At 43.8% G+C, this 15,598-nt stretch overlaps 1 protein-coding gene across 3 annotated transcripts in view; it reads right to left on the reverse strand.

The window, feature by feature from the left end:
- The window catches only part of UNC13B (unc-13 homolog B), a 222,614-nt gene that overhangs the window by 177,489 nt on the left and 29,527 nt on the right, over positions 1–15,598 (reverse strand). For all 3 annotated transcript variants that reach the window (XM_065860354.2, XM_065860353.2, XM_065860351.2), the window contains exons 3-6: positions 15,234–15,333; positions 10,166–10,283; positions 9,088–9,211; positions 506–576 (exon numbers count right to left, since the gene is read on the reverse strand). In XM_065860354.2, coding sequence (XP_065716426.1) covers positions 506–576; positions 9,088–9,211; positions 10,166–10,283; positions 15,234–15,333 — 413 coding nt within the window. The remainder of the gene's footprint in view (positions 1–505; positions 577–9,087; positions 9,212–10,165; positions 10,284–15,233; positions 15,334–15,598) is intronic.

Consider the following 15,598-nt stretch of genomic DNA (forward strand, 5'->3'; position numbering starts at 1 on the left):
GTACACAGTAGAAAAAACAGGAAACCAGAGCCATAGCAGGCAGGTACAAGATGCATATAAACCAAGCCAATAACAACTGGATTAGGACAAAAGCTCCAACAGTCCTTGGTTCCAAGAAATATTCAGTCTCTTGCTCTGTTTTCTTCCCAGAAGCGCCTAACTGCAAAAATGTCCTTTTTGACTTGATTTCACAAATGAAGAGAACCTACCATAGCTTGTCAAAACCAGCTTCACTCTCTTGTGAGGTAATGCATGATATTACCTTTCCTTTGAGTGTACGCACTTCAACAGAACAGTTCTTGCTAATTGAGCACTTCCAGCATGTGGAAAAATGTTCCTCTCCTTTACACTATCAGTACACTTGAGAAAACAGTTCTGTAAACAATTCACGAAGACTTGTACATGATGAACGTTCAGTAGTTACCTTAATCACAGGGACCCAATACAAAAAATAAAAGCAAGTTATAAAGCATTCAGGACTACATTAATCTATTTACATATTTACCTCATCATCTCCCAGTGAATTTATTTGTTCTAATTTTCTGGTCCAGTATCTGGCCTCTTCTTCAGGGATATCTATAAAAAAAAGTAAGTCACACCATTAACCACATGAATTTGCATTTATTGCCAGTAGCATTACAACAGATCACACCATCCAATTAAAAAAAAAAAACACCACATGCACAAAAAAATTAATTTTGAAGTAATATATAAAGTAATATGACTGTCTTATGTTAGCACTCAGAAAATAAACACTCTTAATAGTAACATGGTTCAAGGACTTACATTGCTTTCTTATTGAAAGCTGATTAACCAAATGCACACCGCACAAAGGTAGGAAAGAGTAAGACAGACTGGTTCAGATTTAATTCAAGTATTAGTTTTAGGAAGAGCCACTTCACAGTGATATTAATACACTTGCTATATGCTTGATAACACATAGCAAGATCAAGAGCCTCTTCTGGAAGCTTTCATGACCTCAAAAGAACAAGAGATCTTTTGAATAGCACATCTTACTTACATACCTGGTGTGACACAAATTAAATACCAAAAAATAATAATTGTGTCTTGTTTTCCTTTGCAGGCAATAGGCCATATCTTTTGAGGTAATGAACAGTGTTACAGGCAGTCATATTCACATGAAAACATGCTCTTATTTATACACCACACTGCAACTTCATTGTGAAATGAAATCACAATAACCCTTTTACCTTCTGGAAGATTATACTGACAGCAAAAAGCAAGCATTATCACCTTTATTTTGGTAACTATTTTCTGTTTCACACTTTGAAGTAATATAATGTCCTAATCGTTTGAAGGGAACACAGACTTCTGCCACTCAAAATTTCATCTCTCCAAGTGCACCCTTAGAGGTGCAGATGAACTGCTGATGAAAGCTCAACACAAGGCAAGTTAGGTACAAACAGTGCTTAAGGAATACAGCAAGAGATGCACGGCACTAAGGGAAATAACCCACTGGAAGAAAAAACATTAGTTAGGCTCCCAGTCCAGAAGAATTAGGTAATTTATTTAGGGATGGGGGGCTGTAAAAATATTGGAAAGAAAAGTTTGAGGTTGGGTTTGGTGGTTTTTGTTGGATTTTTTTTTGCCTCCAAGAAAGAACAGTGACTTCTGAAAGTTGGGTATTCGTGGCCTGAAACAGCAGCGAAGCAGAAGCTCCAGAGCTCATACAGGCAGGAAGCAGAGGGACCGCTCCAGCAAGGCACCACCAGCCCTGCAAGACTCAACATCCCCAACACTGACTAATGAGGATGAGTATAATACTAGTTGAGCTTGTTCTCCCATCTCTTGTTAGTCTTTACACACTGAGGTGCCTCCTTAGGAGCCAAGACATTTACACCTAACAAGACTGTCTTCCTGCAATGAACTGCACCCCGCGAACATGGATGCAATTATATGCTGAGCAAGAATGGGACAAGTAGGCTGGTATGGTCTCCTGATGAAAAGGTGGCTCTAAAAATTACAGCCACTCTCACTTCTGAGACCATCACCTTATGAAGCCAGTGACCCCAAAACATCGGGAGATAATAGTGGTCAATGTACCAGAACACAAACCACTTTCAATGAGGACAAGGAACACATCGGATCTAGTGGAATTAGAAGTTTCAGAAGTATTTCTGTGGACTACAAATGAAAGTCTACACCTTTCTACCAGAAAAAACACCATATTTTTACACAACTAGTTTCACTCTGACAAGAGGGATACAACGGGTCTTACCTGAGAAAGTTGCAGAGAACTGGAAACTTAGTATCTGGCTCTAGAAAACATGCATTAAATAAAAAAAAAAAAAAAACAACCCTACCTATTTCTCCTTTCTTGAACAGAGATCAGCAAAGTGATTTATTTTAACCATGATATACAGACCCAGTTTCTCTTTCTGATGTAGAATACATTGCTTTGTTGTTACATGCTCTTAGAAAACAAGGTAAGGGAAACGTGAGAGAGTCTTCCACAATCAATCACAGTTGCAGAAAAGCATACATGCTTTTGATCATCAGGACTGTGGATCATGGCTGCACAGATTTATTAAATGAGCTCTACACAAATCAGGGATGGCACTCAAAGGAAATCTGGACAGAACTGATATGGAAAGAGGACAACAATTAACTGATGGGCTATCGGCATCCAACCTGATATGATTTAGGTAGACAAATGCCAACAAGGGCCTGAATCAATCCAAATGTTAAAGCCTACGGAATGTGAGAAAAGCTATCACTTCTCTAAAAAGATGAAGAAAAACTCATGAACTGATAACTAAAGCTCAGAGTCAAAACAACTCAAGTCTGGAGCCTGAAATCAAGACTAAAGAGATCTGGGAGGGATGAAGCAACGGATTACCATCAGCGCTGCAGGAACTGCAGTTGTCTCGGGGTAGGCTTCAACACTTTCCCACAGACCATGGCTTAGTGGTGTGCCCAGAAACCAAGGAGCCCCATGTGTCTCTTGGAAACAAAACAGGAACAACAAATCCAAGGTGCCCATTTCAAAAACAGAGCTATCAGATTTTTAGTGCAGGATTGCTGCTATTCTGTTGAAACAGCTTCTTATGCAAGTCAGAGATAAAAATCTGCTGCTGTCTAGATAGTTGCTACTTTAAGGACACCTTCTTGATCTTAAGAGAAACTTGTCACTAATTCTAATGGCAGTACAGCTACTGCACAGCAAACCTTAAACAAGAAGCAACTGACCCATGAACTTGAGTCAAGTCACCTGCTCAGAAGAATAAATGCACAATAGGACAGAATTATCAATTTTTTGAGGAAGGAGTTTATAACTATTTTTTAATCTCACCATCCACTTGTGTCGCACCTCAGCTAGCTGTTTTGTTGAAGCTGGTTCTTTGAAATGCAGAGAATGGAAATCACTAGCTCTGAGATGACAGGCTGACTGCTTGCAAGGTCACATCCACTGGCCAGCTCCTACACCACTGCTCAGCTCTGATTACAAGTCCAAGTTACTTTGCTGCATTAACTTTTACATACAAGAAGCTGAACTAGTCCAAACAGAGGCCACCGGATGCCAGCTCAGGACTCTGCTGACATCTGGGGAGGTTTAGATTGGAAATTAGGAAAAAATTCTTCACAGAAAGGGCTGTCAGGCATTGGAACAGGCTGCCCAGGGAAGTGGTTGAGTCATCATCCCTGGAGGGGTTTAAAAGGTGTTTAGACGAGGTTATTAGGGACACTGTTTAGTGCTAGAGTTAGGTTAGGTTATGGTTGGACTAAGTGATCCTGAAGTTCTCTTCCAGCTGAAATGATTCTATGATTCTATCCAGCTTGGCAAACAGGAGAAGCAAGGCCATATGTCAGTGAAACAAAACTGCTGAATAAGAACAAACAGAAGATGGACAGATCTGTTCACTCGCTTTTGGAGCTTCTTAATTTGATACCACCATGGAAGAGGTTGCAAGCTTTATTGTCCCTGCTCCTACTGCCATCTCCAACTGGAAGCTGTAACCCACATCTTCTCTGAGTGCCAGGGAGCACTGAGGTCTGATTGCTCCCTGAGCAAGGGGAGATCTCAGGACTGGCATGGCAGGGGACTTGCCGGCCAGGGCCCCATCTTACAGTGCCCAAGCCAGGTGAGCAGGGCAGGCCTGGAGATCATGGCCAGGTTCAACCAGGAGCCCAGATCAGCAAGCTGGTCCATGGTGACAAGGTATGTCTGAGGTCAAGCCTGGAAGTCAGTCCGCATCTGGACCTGGATATATTGGGTCCATAAGCACAGAGGCAGCTGTAGCTGAGGCGGTGAATCGGTGACTCCCACAGCACTGCCCCGGAGTGAAGGCTCAGAGCTGTGGGGGGACCCTGGGCCCATGAGCAGAGGGTGTGGGTGGAGGTCCCAGGTGAGGCTCCTCGGTGCTGTCAAGGCTGTGAAGAGCCCCCAGGGCCCTGGTGCCTTGACACACTGCATCACCACAGAAATGGGGACACTGCAATATGGAGTCGTCATCAGACTGAGGAAGGAATTGGAGAATTTACTGCATCTGTACAGACCACTTCACTCACAGTTAGACCCCTCCAGGTACCTAAACATGACAGTATTCCCTCTTAAGAGATCTCTACCTTGGCAATAACCACAAATTTCAGCCCTACAGCTTTTTTCCACCTCAGGCTTGGTGGTCCTTGCTCTACTCCTTGCACATCACCTTGTGTCACCTGAGTTTTTCCCAGGTAGTGAGTCCTTGGCTGGGGCATACCCCAGGTATACACAGGTGAGAATGAGCACTGGAAGTAAAAGAGATACCCTCTCTCTCTCTCCCCGCTTTCCTACAAGCCTTCATCTGGCTTTCTTTCTTCCCAGCCCCAATTTCTTCCCTTTCAAGAGGTACGAGAATCTTGACAAGTTCCCACTGAAATAACTGAAATAACGCTCATGTAGAGCTGAGCACTTCTCTTTCTGTAAAGTTCCCAAGGCAATAAAACAACAAAGCACAATTTATTCCACCTGATGGCTGGATGTAGATCAGCATGCTTCCAGCCTGGTAATGGTGAGAACACTAAAAGCGTTTCACTCCAATTATCTAGTAGAAACATCCTGGCACAGACCCAAAGTGCTATAGCTTGTGAGACAAAAGCGTTTGAGTATTCCTCCTGTGAGGGACTCGCACATAGCCACCGCACCTCTGAAAACTGGGGGACAGAGTAAAACTTCTTTTAAACAGCATGATCTTACACTCGAAAAGCAACATCTCAGAAAGTCTGTACCAGCACACATTCATTACATCAATACAACAACAGCAAGACTGTCTTTTCCCTAGCAGCAAACTTTCTAAACCAACCAAGAAGAAAAACTGTCTGCCTTCCTTGATACGCCTGTCTTTCTCCTGAGAAGCAGCAGATATGGTCAGTGGAGCAAGTTGCTCCAGCCTGTTTTCACTAACAACCACTTCCTCCCATCAAGAAAGCAGTTTATTGTTGTTTGGTTTTAAAATACTACCAAGCATAAAAATGCTTTGCACCCTAGGGGGTTAATATCAACTCTTACTAACACTTCACATTTCAAATGTTTATGCTATGCTGCACTTCTACAGGCATTTTCAGGTATTCTGTTTCTGCAAGACTGAACATTTAAGAATACAGGGCCGGTAGAGAACATTAGACAACAGTCTGGTCCCCAGCACCATCGCCTATCACACACTGGTGCTCACTGCAGAAGGGCCCAGAGACCTGCGCTCTCCCTGTACAGCACAAGCTAGTATCACACTAACAACACTGCCAACACAAAGCAAGAGCAGCATCTGGAACATGCAATGGGACACATGGAGCATCTATCACAGCCATCATAGATGTCCTTTGTCCCATCAAAAATCTGGGCATTAACTAAATTTAAGTCCTGGATGATTTCAGGAAGGCTTATTTTTACATCACCAGGAGCAGAGACTACAACTCTCACCAGACTCTGTTAGGAAACAATTGCTTCTCAACCTCAAGCCTGGTAAACACTAAAAACCAATTTCATATGGAGAGGAAAGAGGGAAAAAAAATACGCACAACACAACAACAACAACAACACGCAAACCTCTTAAGTTGCCTAGTCACATACTACCACTAGCAGCATGAGCACATTCTGCATTTATTTCAGCTTTAGCTCCTGCCAGTATCCAGAGTGCCAGGAGAAGACATAACAGGGAGGAAGAATCCTGAATATATCAGGTGGAAGCAGAAGTAGCAAACTAATCCAGGATAAACACAGTGCAAATAACAAATCAGTTTCTAAATCTCTTTGCATATACAATCATGTTTTACACCAAGGACTTCAGCTTTGTTGGGTTTCAAATTTATTTATTATCTCTTAGGCATCTGCGTGCGTCACCTAATCTAAATGAAACAGAGCAGTCAGAAGTGACAGAGGCAGCACATGCAAACAGAATAACACACTATATCCTTAGAACTGCTATCCTAGACAGCCATTTTTTACCAGATTTGGAAAGCAGCACAAGGTGCACGTGTGCACACATCCCACTCCGGTTGTCATGTATCTACAACAGCCAGGATATCTTCACCCGGGAAACAAAACGTGATACACAACACTCCTAAGTGTCCCTGCAAATATGCTGTTATTGAAATGTTACATCTACAGCAACAGAGCTGCTGACTTAAGAACTTCCACAGCACATCAATGATCCATGTAGTTCTCAGCGTAAGTTTAAAGCAGCAGTTCACAGCTCACGTGACACCACACACGGGGCACTACACGTCCATACTGCAACCCTCCCCTTAGAGGGAATCCAACTTCAACGCGCATCAGGAGAGATGCAGAGGCAGGGCTGTGATCAGAGCGCCTCCAGGCATCCCTCCAAGCCTCACAGCAGCTCAACGGCAGGGAGACTGAGACTAATGCAACTTGCAGGGTCCTTCCCCTCTGTTCTGGTGGCAGATGTTCAGTCACTGTGTGAAGGGAAGCACCACTGGAGAAGGTGACATGGGTAGGTACTATCCTCTAGAGAAACACCCCACACTCTTGGTGCCTACTACCTCTCAGCCTGCTTCTGACTTCACCACAGCAGACTGAAAATGGAGAAGATACAAGGAAATCTGCAACACTCTTTGAGTGAAGAGCAGCAGAATCCTTGACTAAGCTAACTAATGCATCCTCGTTTTCCTCGAAACACTGGACAGACAGACAACTTTTCACACTCTAAAATAAAAATCTTTCAATACAGCAGTGTGAAGTTCCTGCTATTTCAGTATTTGGCATGGTAAGCAAAGCAATAAGCAATAGATGTGCTTTAAGTGATCAGCTAAAAATAGAACAGTCACAAAAAGCTTGCTATTTAATGGCTTTAGTTTTCTGCGTGAAATCCTACTTCTCAGAATTCCGTGTTCTATGGAACATCACACATTTTAAAACAGTGGTGTAAAAAAAAATAAAACAAAAAAAGAGTCTTTTGTTTTGAACACAGTAGGGAGAAAACACACTACTAGCTGACATTTTTTATTTGCTAAACCATTATGTGTTAGAGCATCTACATTTACATGGAGCCTGTTTTCCTATACTTAAAAAAATGAATCAATCACAAAATGTAATGCAGTCCATAACATAAATTGCAGAAGAAAGCAAATTCTCTTTTGGATACTCTCCGAATAGATGGGAAGAGATCAGAACTTAATTTTCTTTTAAAGCAGACAGTTTTGCAAGCAACAATGTCAGAATGAACTCATATGAGAAGGCAGTGGCTACAAGCTTTGCATTCAGCTATGTGGCCTGTGTTCTCTCCTTCCCAGAAATACAGACACTTGCCCCAAAGAACCAAAGTTTCACCCTACAAGGAAATCAAGCAAGTTTGTTCCTCTTCTCACATAACAAGCGATTTCAGTAATAAACTTCCCACTGACAGGGTGACAGTAACAGTGAATCACCACAACATTTTCATGAGGAAGGCGGATGGCTCCAGACCCACATTAGACAGCTTAGTTACCAGTTACATTTTCCCCTTTACACGCTGCACTGTAGATAAATAGCAGTGCCCATTACACCTACAAAACATCACACTCAACCAAAATTGCACTATCTAGCCAATTGTGCACTCAAAACTGTGTACCCAGCTTAGCTCCTGCAGCACAAAATACAATATTATTTGATTTTAGTGCTGCAGGGCCAAAGCCTACATCTGTCCTTGCACCAGGAAGGGAAGTATGAGACTAATGGATGACCTAACTTTTTCCCACAACAGATGGGCAATCGTGGCAGTCGCTGGCCAAATGCCAGTGGGGGCACAAATGCTCCACCAGTGCCGAGAGCGTGATACAAATTGCTCACGCTGTCAGGGGCTTGGCAGGAAAAAGAAGCAACAGGTAGAGGTGGAGAGAGGAGCACTGCAATGACATAAAACTGAAACACTTCAACACCCAGTGCAGAAAACAAAAAATACCACAAGTCTCTCCTTCTTCTTGATCCCAAGAGTCAGCTAAGAGCTGGAAAGAGAAGATACATAAGCCTTGGATGCATTCTGGTTAACCCCTTTTGGGGGGCTGTTCATTTGTTTGGGTTTGTTTATTTAGATTTAAGTAAAATTTAACAGAAAAAAAAAAATCACACACAACTTCACTTGGGATGGGTTTGTTCCAGTTAGCTACTTTTCCACATTCTGTACTTTTCAACCACTAGTAATTCAGTGTATATCAGTGTTCAGGAGCATTGAGCATTAATGTTTCACTAATCAAAACGCAAGCTTCTAACAGGGTTTAAGTGTACCTACCACAAAACATCACTAACAACACACTTGACCTCTTCTAGAGCCAAACTTGTCCAGATACAAAGAAGTGAATGTTCCCTGCTCAGGAACAAAGTGTCTGACTGCACAATCTTGAAATAGTATTAATAGTTTCTTAAACTGCTGCTAGTCTAAACATTCCAGCACCCCGAGATCACCAAATCTTCCTTATTTATTCTGCTCTTGTTAGAAAGAAGCCAAACAAGAAATGAACATCAGCTTTTTAATTTGCACTGAACTATTTTGGCTGAACTGTGAATGAGCACAACTCAACTATAAATCTGAAGTTGCTCCCAAACACTTTCTTTCCACTGTCAGTGTCCTGGCTAAGTTACTGAAATGCACTCACCAAAAGGTAATTCAAATCTTGTGTCCAGCAGAATTTTATGAGGAGTAGGGTTTTTGGTTCCACAGATTTCATCGTGTTTCATTACAACTTCTGCCTCCAGCGTCGACCACTCCCCAGGACCTTCCTGTGAATCACAAGCCACAGGTTAAGTTTCAAGTCTGGCGGGTCTTTATGCAGCAACTCACACATGTTTTCTACAATTAAAGACTCCAGGAAGAGCCTTAGAGTATTATCAAGACCTGATAGTCCGTTTTAACACCAAATAACATCTGTTCATCACATGCTGGCAGCTTTCCTCCCACATCTCAAAGGCCTTTACCAAGACACGCAGCAAGCACCTCCTCGCAGAACTGCTGCCTTCTCAGATCAAGGAGCCTGCACAGCACCAGCTGGACATCATGGCCACACTGCTGGGCATCCCCGCTTTCTTGCTTTTACAGAAAATATAACCCCTCTCTCTCTGCTCAAATTCAATAGTCTTAAAAAAAAAAAAAAACTGAAATCTGAGGTAAAAAACCACGCATGTCCTGCTTAGCTGCAAGAACTGCCAAATACAGTAATTAGGGCAGTTACAGACATTAGCACATCCCATTTCCTACTTTTTTCAATTCATATCAGCACAACTAGACACCCTCTAAGACTGCACCCAGAAGCTTTAAGATGATGTAGACATGCTCTGGTCCAGCTTGTCTATTATCAGGGCACCCTCTGTATTTAGTGGGAGCTCATAGAAATTTGAGCATCAGACTAAGCATTCAGTCCTTAAGAATTCAGGTACTTGTCAGTTACATGCACTCCTTAAGAGATTATGCCCTGTTTTTTGAGTCCACATGAGTGAAATGAGACCAAAGACCCCTACTTAAGCTCAGTTTTCGTCTCATTATTGGTAGACACCTTAAAAAGAAAAGAATTTGTTAATAAGCGCTGCCAACAGCCCTCTCCCCTCACCCAGCCTTCCTGGCTTTGCAAGCAGAAGTTCTGCTGAAAAGCACAGTCCTGGGTTGCACCAGGCCAGAATTCTAACACATTAATGACCAAAACTGAAGCTGTCAAAATAAAGCATCTGTTTCAGCTTAACCTCATCAGATTGGTGAATGGCCTTCAGAGCAATCCACACAGTCCCAACCAGCGTGTCCCAGATCAGTCCTTTGTTCCATACTTCAACAATCAGGCCCAGGTCCAGCCGACTGATCTCACTGCAAGAAAAGAAAACCACAGCACAGGTAAGAAAAAAGCAGAATACGACCTAATTCTGCTTTTTGTTCTCCACGACCATGATTATACCAGTGAACTCTTTCCACATCGCTGTGTCAAGCTACAGAGAGCTTCTAGAAGCGTGTGGTCATGGCGACTCATGCTCACAGGGAACGCTGGTTTCTAAAGACTGATTTCTCAGTTTAACACTAACTACAGAAAGATTGCAAACTAAAAACCCTGAACTATTTCATGCATTGACTGCTAGTCTGGAACTTCTCTGCAGCTATGTACACAGGAGGAAGCAGCGTATCTTGGGCCAAAACCCAGAGGTGTGCTGTTCTTTCTCATCAAGCGCCCCATTTCTAACAAAACGGGCGTCTCTTTTCCCTTGGCAGCACAGCGACACAAGTGTACCCTGGCAGGTCCAAACATGCCAATACTTACCTGTGAGTGGAGCTGCCTCATGCCAAAAGTAACAATCCCCAAACCAGCACAGCTGCATCAGCGGCACTACCTATGGCTCAGAGCTGCGTTGCACCAGCTTCTGTTCCAGCACCAGCTTCTTCCTCTGTGTGACACTGCAAGGCTCTGAGCCATGCAAATCTCTGGCAGCAAGTGGCAATGTAGCCACATGACTTAGTGCCAAGTTCTTGGAAATACTTATCTGAAGGTCTGAATTAATACCTTCCCTCTCTGTAAGGAAAGGATGAATCTCAAATTCACTTCTTCCCAATGCTTCACAGCATTTTATGCCGCCCTTTTCCATGCTGGTTTATAACATGCCTGCTTCAGAACAGCATAACACAAGCACAGCCTAATGACGGTAAAAACAACAAAGTGGAGGAGAATCCTGAGCTGTCTCTTGACACAACCGTCTCACTTGTTATGAAGAAAGGCTGCTGTTCCTACTTCTTTGAGCTCAGGACTTACCCCTAGTGCAACTGATAATCCCCAAAAGCAGGTATTGTGGACACACAGTGCTGCTGCCAACTGTCCTTCTGTCCAAATGCAATCCACGTTAAGTTTCTCAAGGGAATTCAAAAGCACATTAGTTCCTAATTTCTATAGACAGCCATCATGGCACCTATACGAGCTTTGCTCCAGAGACTTCTTACCAATCTAAAAGAGAATATTGTATCTACAAGGTTCCAGAAAAATGCTACAGCAAAGCACATTAATGTATATTTCAAACCTAAATACTTATGTTGTTGTTTAAGAACACAGGAGCTGAAGTCAGGAGTGTCCAGTATCGGGTGACTCAGTCTGCATAGTACAAAATAAAGCTGTTACACAGGCTTATTATGAGTTTACTGCTCGCATCTTGCACTTGAGCCTCTGGCTCGGTGTTTGAATATGGCTACTCAATACAGACAAGCTAACAACTATCCACCAGCATCATCAGTGCACGGCCCTTCCACTGCTTGCCTCTTGCAAGATGGTATTTATCTGATTGCACAAACTTGCAATAACAACAGAAACTACTGATTTTTTACAGGCTGAATTAATGTGAGGCCAGAAAGGGAAGGGAAGAAGCAATAGCCTATTTTCAGGCACACTGTAAAACCATGTTCCTTGTTTCAACATACATTGACCAAGCAAGATATTGATCGTAAGACACCCAACAGGCTTCTGTACGGAACTCCACCGGACAGGTCACCAGATAAGAATAAAAAAAATAAAAAGATTTTCAGTACAGTGGCTTTGACTGTCTTTGTGTCTCCCTCTCTCCACCTTCTGGTTAGATGCAGAATAGCTTTGAAGAACAAAAGAGCTGAGACTGGAATTCAGTGTCCCTCCCACACACACAGAATGTAAATGAAAGATGTTTCTAAATAACTTCAACAGCAATTCAATCATCATGCTCTAGACATCAGTTTGCACTTTCACTCAAGTGGTGCTTGTTGCAAATACTCACGTCCTTTTAAAGCAGCTGCAAAATTAGAAGATGTCCACAAAGACAACATTAAAGTACTTTATTGGCTTGGTAAATAAGCAAATCTCAAAAATCTCCACAGTGCCAAATTCTGAAGTGTTATATCTCACAAGGAGTTTGGACGCAAAAACAACAAACACAGAGAGAAAACGTTTTCTTGGCTGTAGTCTATTCTTCTATTATACTCCTTAAAAAGGTAAACAAAAACACAGTAAAAGCATCCTTTCCTCAGAAACAAACTACTGTGTTCAAAAGCCTTTGCCAACTCCAGAAAGAAAAAGAGCAAGTCAGCGAATAGTAGTATTGGAATATGAGTTCTAATTCTCCTGGGACAGCTTAATGTATGCAGGATCATGCAAAACACGTTTCCTGCCATGTGTAACATTTTTGTTGTAAAGAAACACCAGAACAACTGTGCTGTTGCCTGGCTAAAGCAGAGACAATAATGGTGAGGTAGTTCAGCTAATATTCTGCTTTCATATCGCCTAGCAACTAATTACAGAGCAGCACAGTGACCTTACAGCAGGCTAGCTAGGCTCCCAGCTGATATTGCAGAGCAGTTCCAGGAGCTGTGTGAGGGGAAGAAGGAGGAGCAATCGTGAGAGCCATCACCCCACACAAGTGCCGTCCTTAAATCACTGGTGAGTAGCCTCCTCTGTAGCTGGCCATGTTTAAAGCTAATTCTTGTGCACAGGTTGAACACAAATCACGGGAAGAATTAGTTAGTAGTCTGAGTACTGTGTATGATTTGACAGACAGGTACCATTCCCTGCCCCAACGTAACCCCAGTCTTGTACAGTTTACGCCAGTGGTGGTGGCATTCAGGAGCACACCAGATGTGTGTTTCATCACGTTTCACCAGATGACAAGAGAGGGGCTCCACACCCTGCGCAGCAGCACACACCTCATGTGCTGCTGCAAAAGCAGCATCTCCAAAAAGAAAAAAAAAATAAAACAAAAGGAGTTGGGAGCACAGGAATGACAGCAACACTGCACTGACCCAGGTGAACTCCTCAGCCAGGGGCAAGAGCTTCCCACTTTCAGCAGGTGAGAACCAACTGCTGCTGGATTGGGAAACATACTCAAAAAATCTCATGTGGGTCTTCTGCTATGTAAACTATGTGAACACCTCAGTCCCACTCAACACCAGCAGCACTAGCTTTGACTCCACAAGATGAATGAAACACCATCCCCCCCAAACAGCAGTGTGTACACCAAGCTCAGAGAAAAGCATTTGGAGTCCAGGATTTAGTACATTTAGTCCATTTTGTCTTACAAAGCTGTAAAAACAGAAGCAGATGCACTGTATCAATGAACCATTCATCCACCGGCAAAAAAACCCCACCATTCTAAAAGATACTGAGAAATCCCTGGCTGTGTGTCAGGACTATGAGGACCAGAGCAAATCAGAGGTGCCAACTGCACCAGAAACCCTTGGAGAGCTGAAACTGGTTCTGCTGCTCATGTCAGGGACTGGCAGCCCCTCAAGCTGCAGTAGGGGACCTGGAAAACACATTTGTGGGCATCAGGCCAATGGCAGAAAACAACACTCGAGAGCAGCTCCCACACCAAGCTAACCAGGACCACACTGTTGAGACCCTGAGTGCACTAACAGCCTTTAATTGCCCTGACCACCCTCACACCAGTGGCCTCCACCCACACCCCCTTCCTATGGCACAGGAGCTCCATTTAAGCTCAGCCACTGGCCTTCAGTTCTTGCTTAAGCTCTGTTCTAGGTGTGCTCATCTCCAGTTTTGCTGCAGCCGTGCTGAAGCCCGGCCACAGACCACATCAACACAGAGACAACCCACAGACCGACTTCCCAGCTCAACTTCAGACTTGCCTCGTCACTATGGACCTGACCAGCAATTGCTGGGCTGTGTCTGACGCTGATTATCATTACCAGACACCAATACTGTGCGACTATATGTAAATTGGGGAATGGCCTATTAGAGAGCAGTGTAGGGGAAAGGGACCTGGGGGTCCTGGTGGACAGCAGGACGATCAGGAACCAGCACTGGCCCCTTGTGGCCAGGAAGGCAAATGGTACCTGGGGTGGATTAGAAGGGGGGTGGTTAGCAGGTTGAGAGAGGTTCTCCTTCCCTTCTACTCTGCCCTGGTGAGACCACATCTGGAATATTGTGTCCAGTTCTGGGCCCCTCAGTTCCAGAAGGACAGGGAACTGCTGGAGAGGGTCCAGCGTAGGGCAACAAAGATGATTAAGGGAGTGGAGCACCTCCCTTATGAAGAAAGGCTGAGGGAGCTGGGGCTCTTTAGCTTGGAGAAGAGGAGATTGAAGGGTGACCTCATTAATGTTTATAAATATATAAAGGGCGAGTGTCAAGAGGATGGAGCCAGGCTCTTCTCAGTGACAACCAATGATAGGACAAGGGGTAATGGGTACAAACCAGAACACAGGAGGTTCCACTTAAATTTGAGAAGAAACTTCTTCACAGTGAGGGTGACAGACACTGGAACAGGGAGGTTGTGGAGTCTCCTTCTCTGGAGACATTTAAACCCAACTGGACACCTTCCTGTGTAACCTCATCTGGGTGTTCCTGCTCCAGCGGGGGGATTGGACTGGATGAGCTTTCGAGGTCCTTTCCAATCCCTGACATTCTGTGATTCTGTGTGGCTAGGCTGGTGTGGATGCTGCACTACCAGTGATCCTACCACACTCTGCTCCTGGCTCCCCGTCCCCACAGGATCAGCCAGCCCTCGCTGCACCCTGACACATGGGGCTAAGAACAAGAATCCAAGGCAAGCTGGCGCCATTAAAGGACATAGGCTACTTCAGCCAGTCTGTGGCCAGGGACAATTTTCCAACACACATCTCCTTCAGCACAGGTCAGTGTGTATAACAGAAAAGCAAATGATTTAGGTCGTCACCAGGCTTGTGCATTTCACATACAAAAGCAGTGCAGTTTACACAACACAACAGCAGCTCTACATAAGCATCAGTACTGGGAAAGGACTCAAGCACAAGCACCTCGTCGCTGTGCAACACTGTACTTACAACATGAAGTCCTGTTCCCAGCAGGGTTGGTCACCTCGCACAGCTACCGTCGTGCTCTTCACATTTTGCACTTTCAGAGTCACATATGTATTGAATTTATCTGGGGAACAAGAGGCAAAATGTTATCTTCTTCAATATACCCTTTCATCACATAAGCACATTTCCAGGTCTTCAGTCCTTACACTGCAACCCAGGGTGACCCAAAACCAGAAGCCCATAGGGGAATACATTGCTGGGTTCAAGATGTTTTTCACCTGCCATCAGATTTTAAATTGCAGGTTTTTAGAAATTCATGCACAAAAAAAACCCCATGCAACTAAACACTTGCAGTAAGTCAGGGACAAAGAAAGAGTGTAAAACCCTGA

The sequence above is a fragment of the Patagioenas fasciata genome, chromosome Z, assembly GCF_037038585.1.
Source record: "Patagioenas fasciata isolate bPatFas1 chromosome Z, bPatFas1.hap1, whole genome shotgun sequence".
In the NCBI taxonomy this organism is placed as follows: domain Eukaryota; kingdom Metazoa; phylum Chordata; class Aves; order Columbiformes; family Columbidae; genus Patagioenas; species Patagioenas fasciata.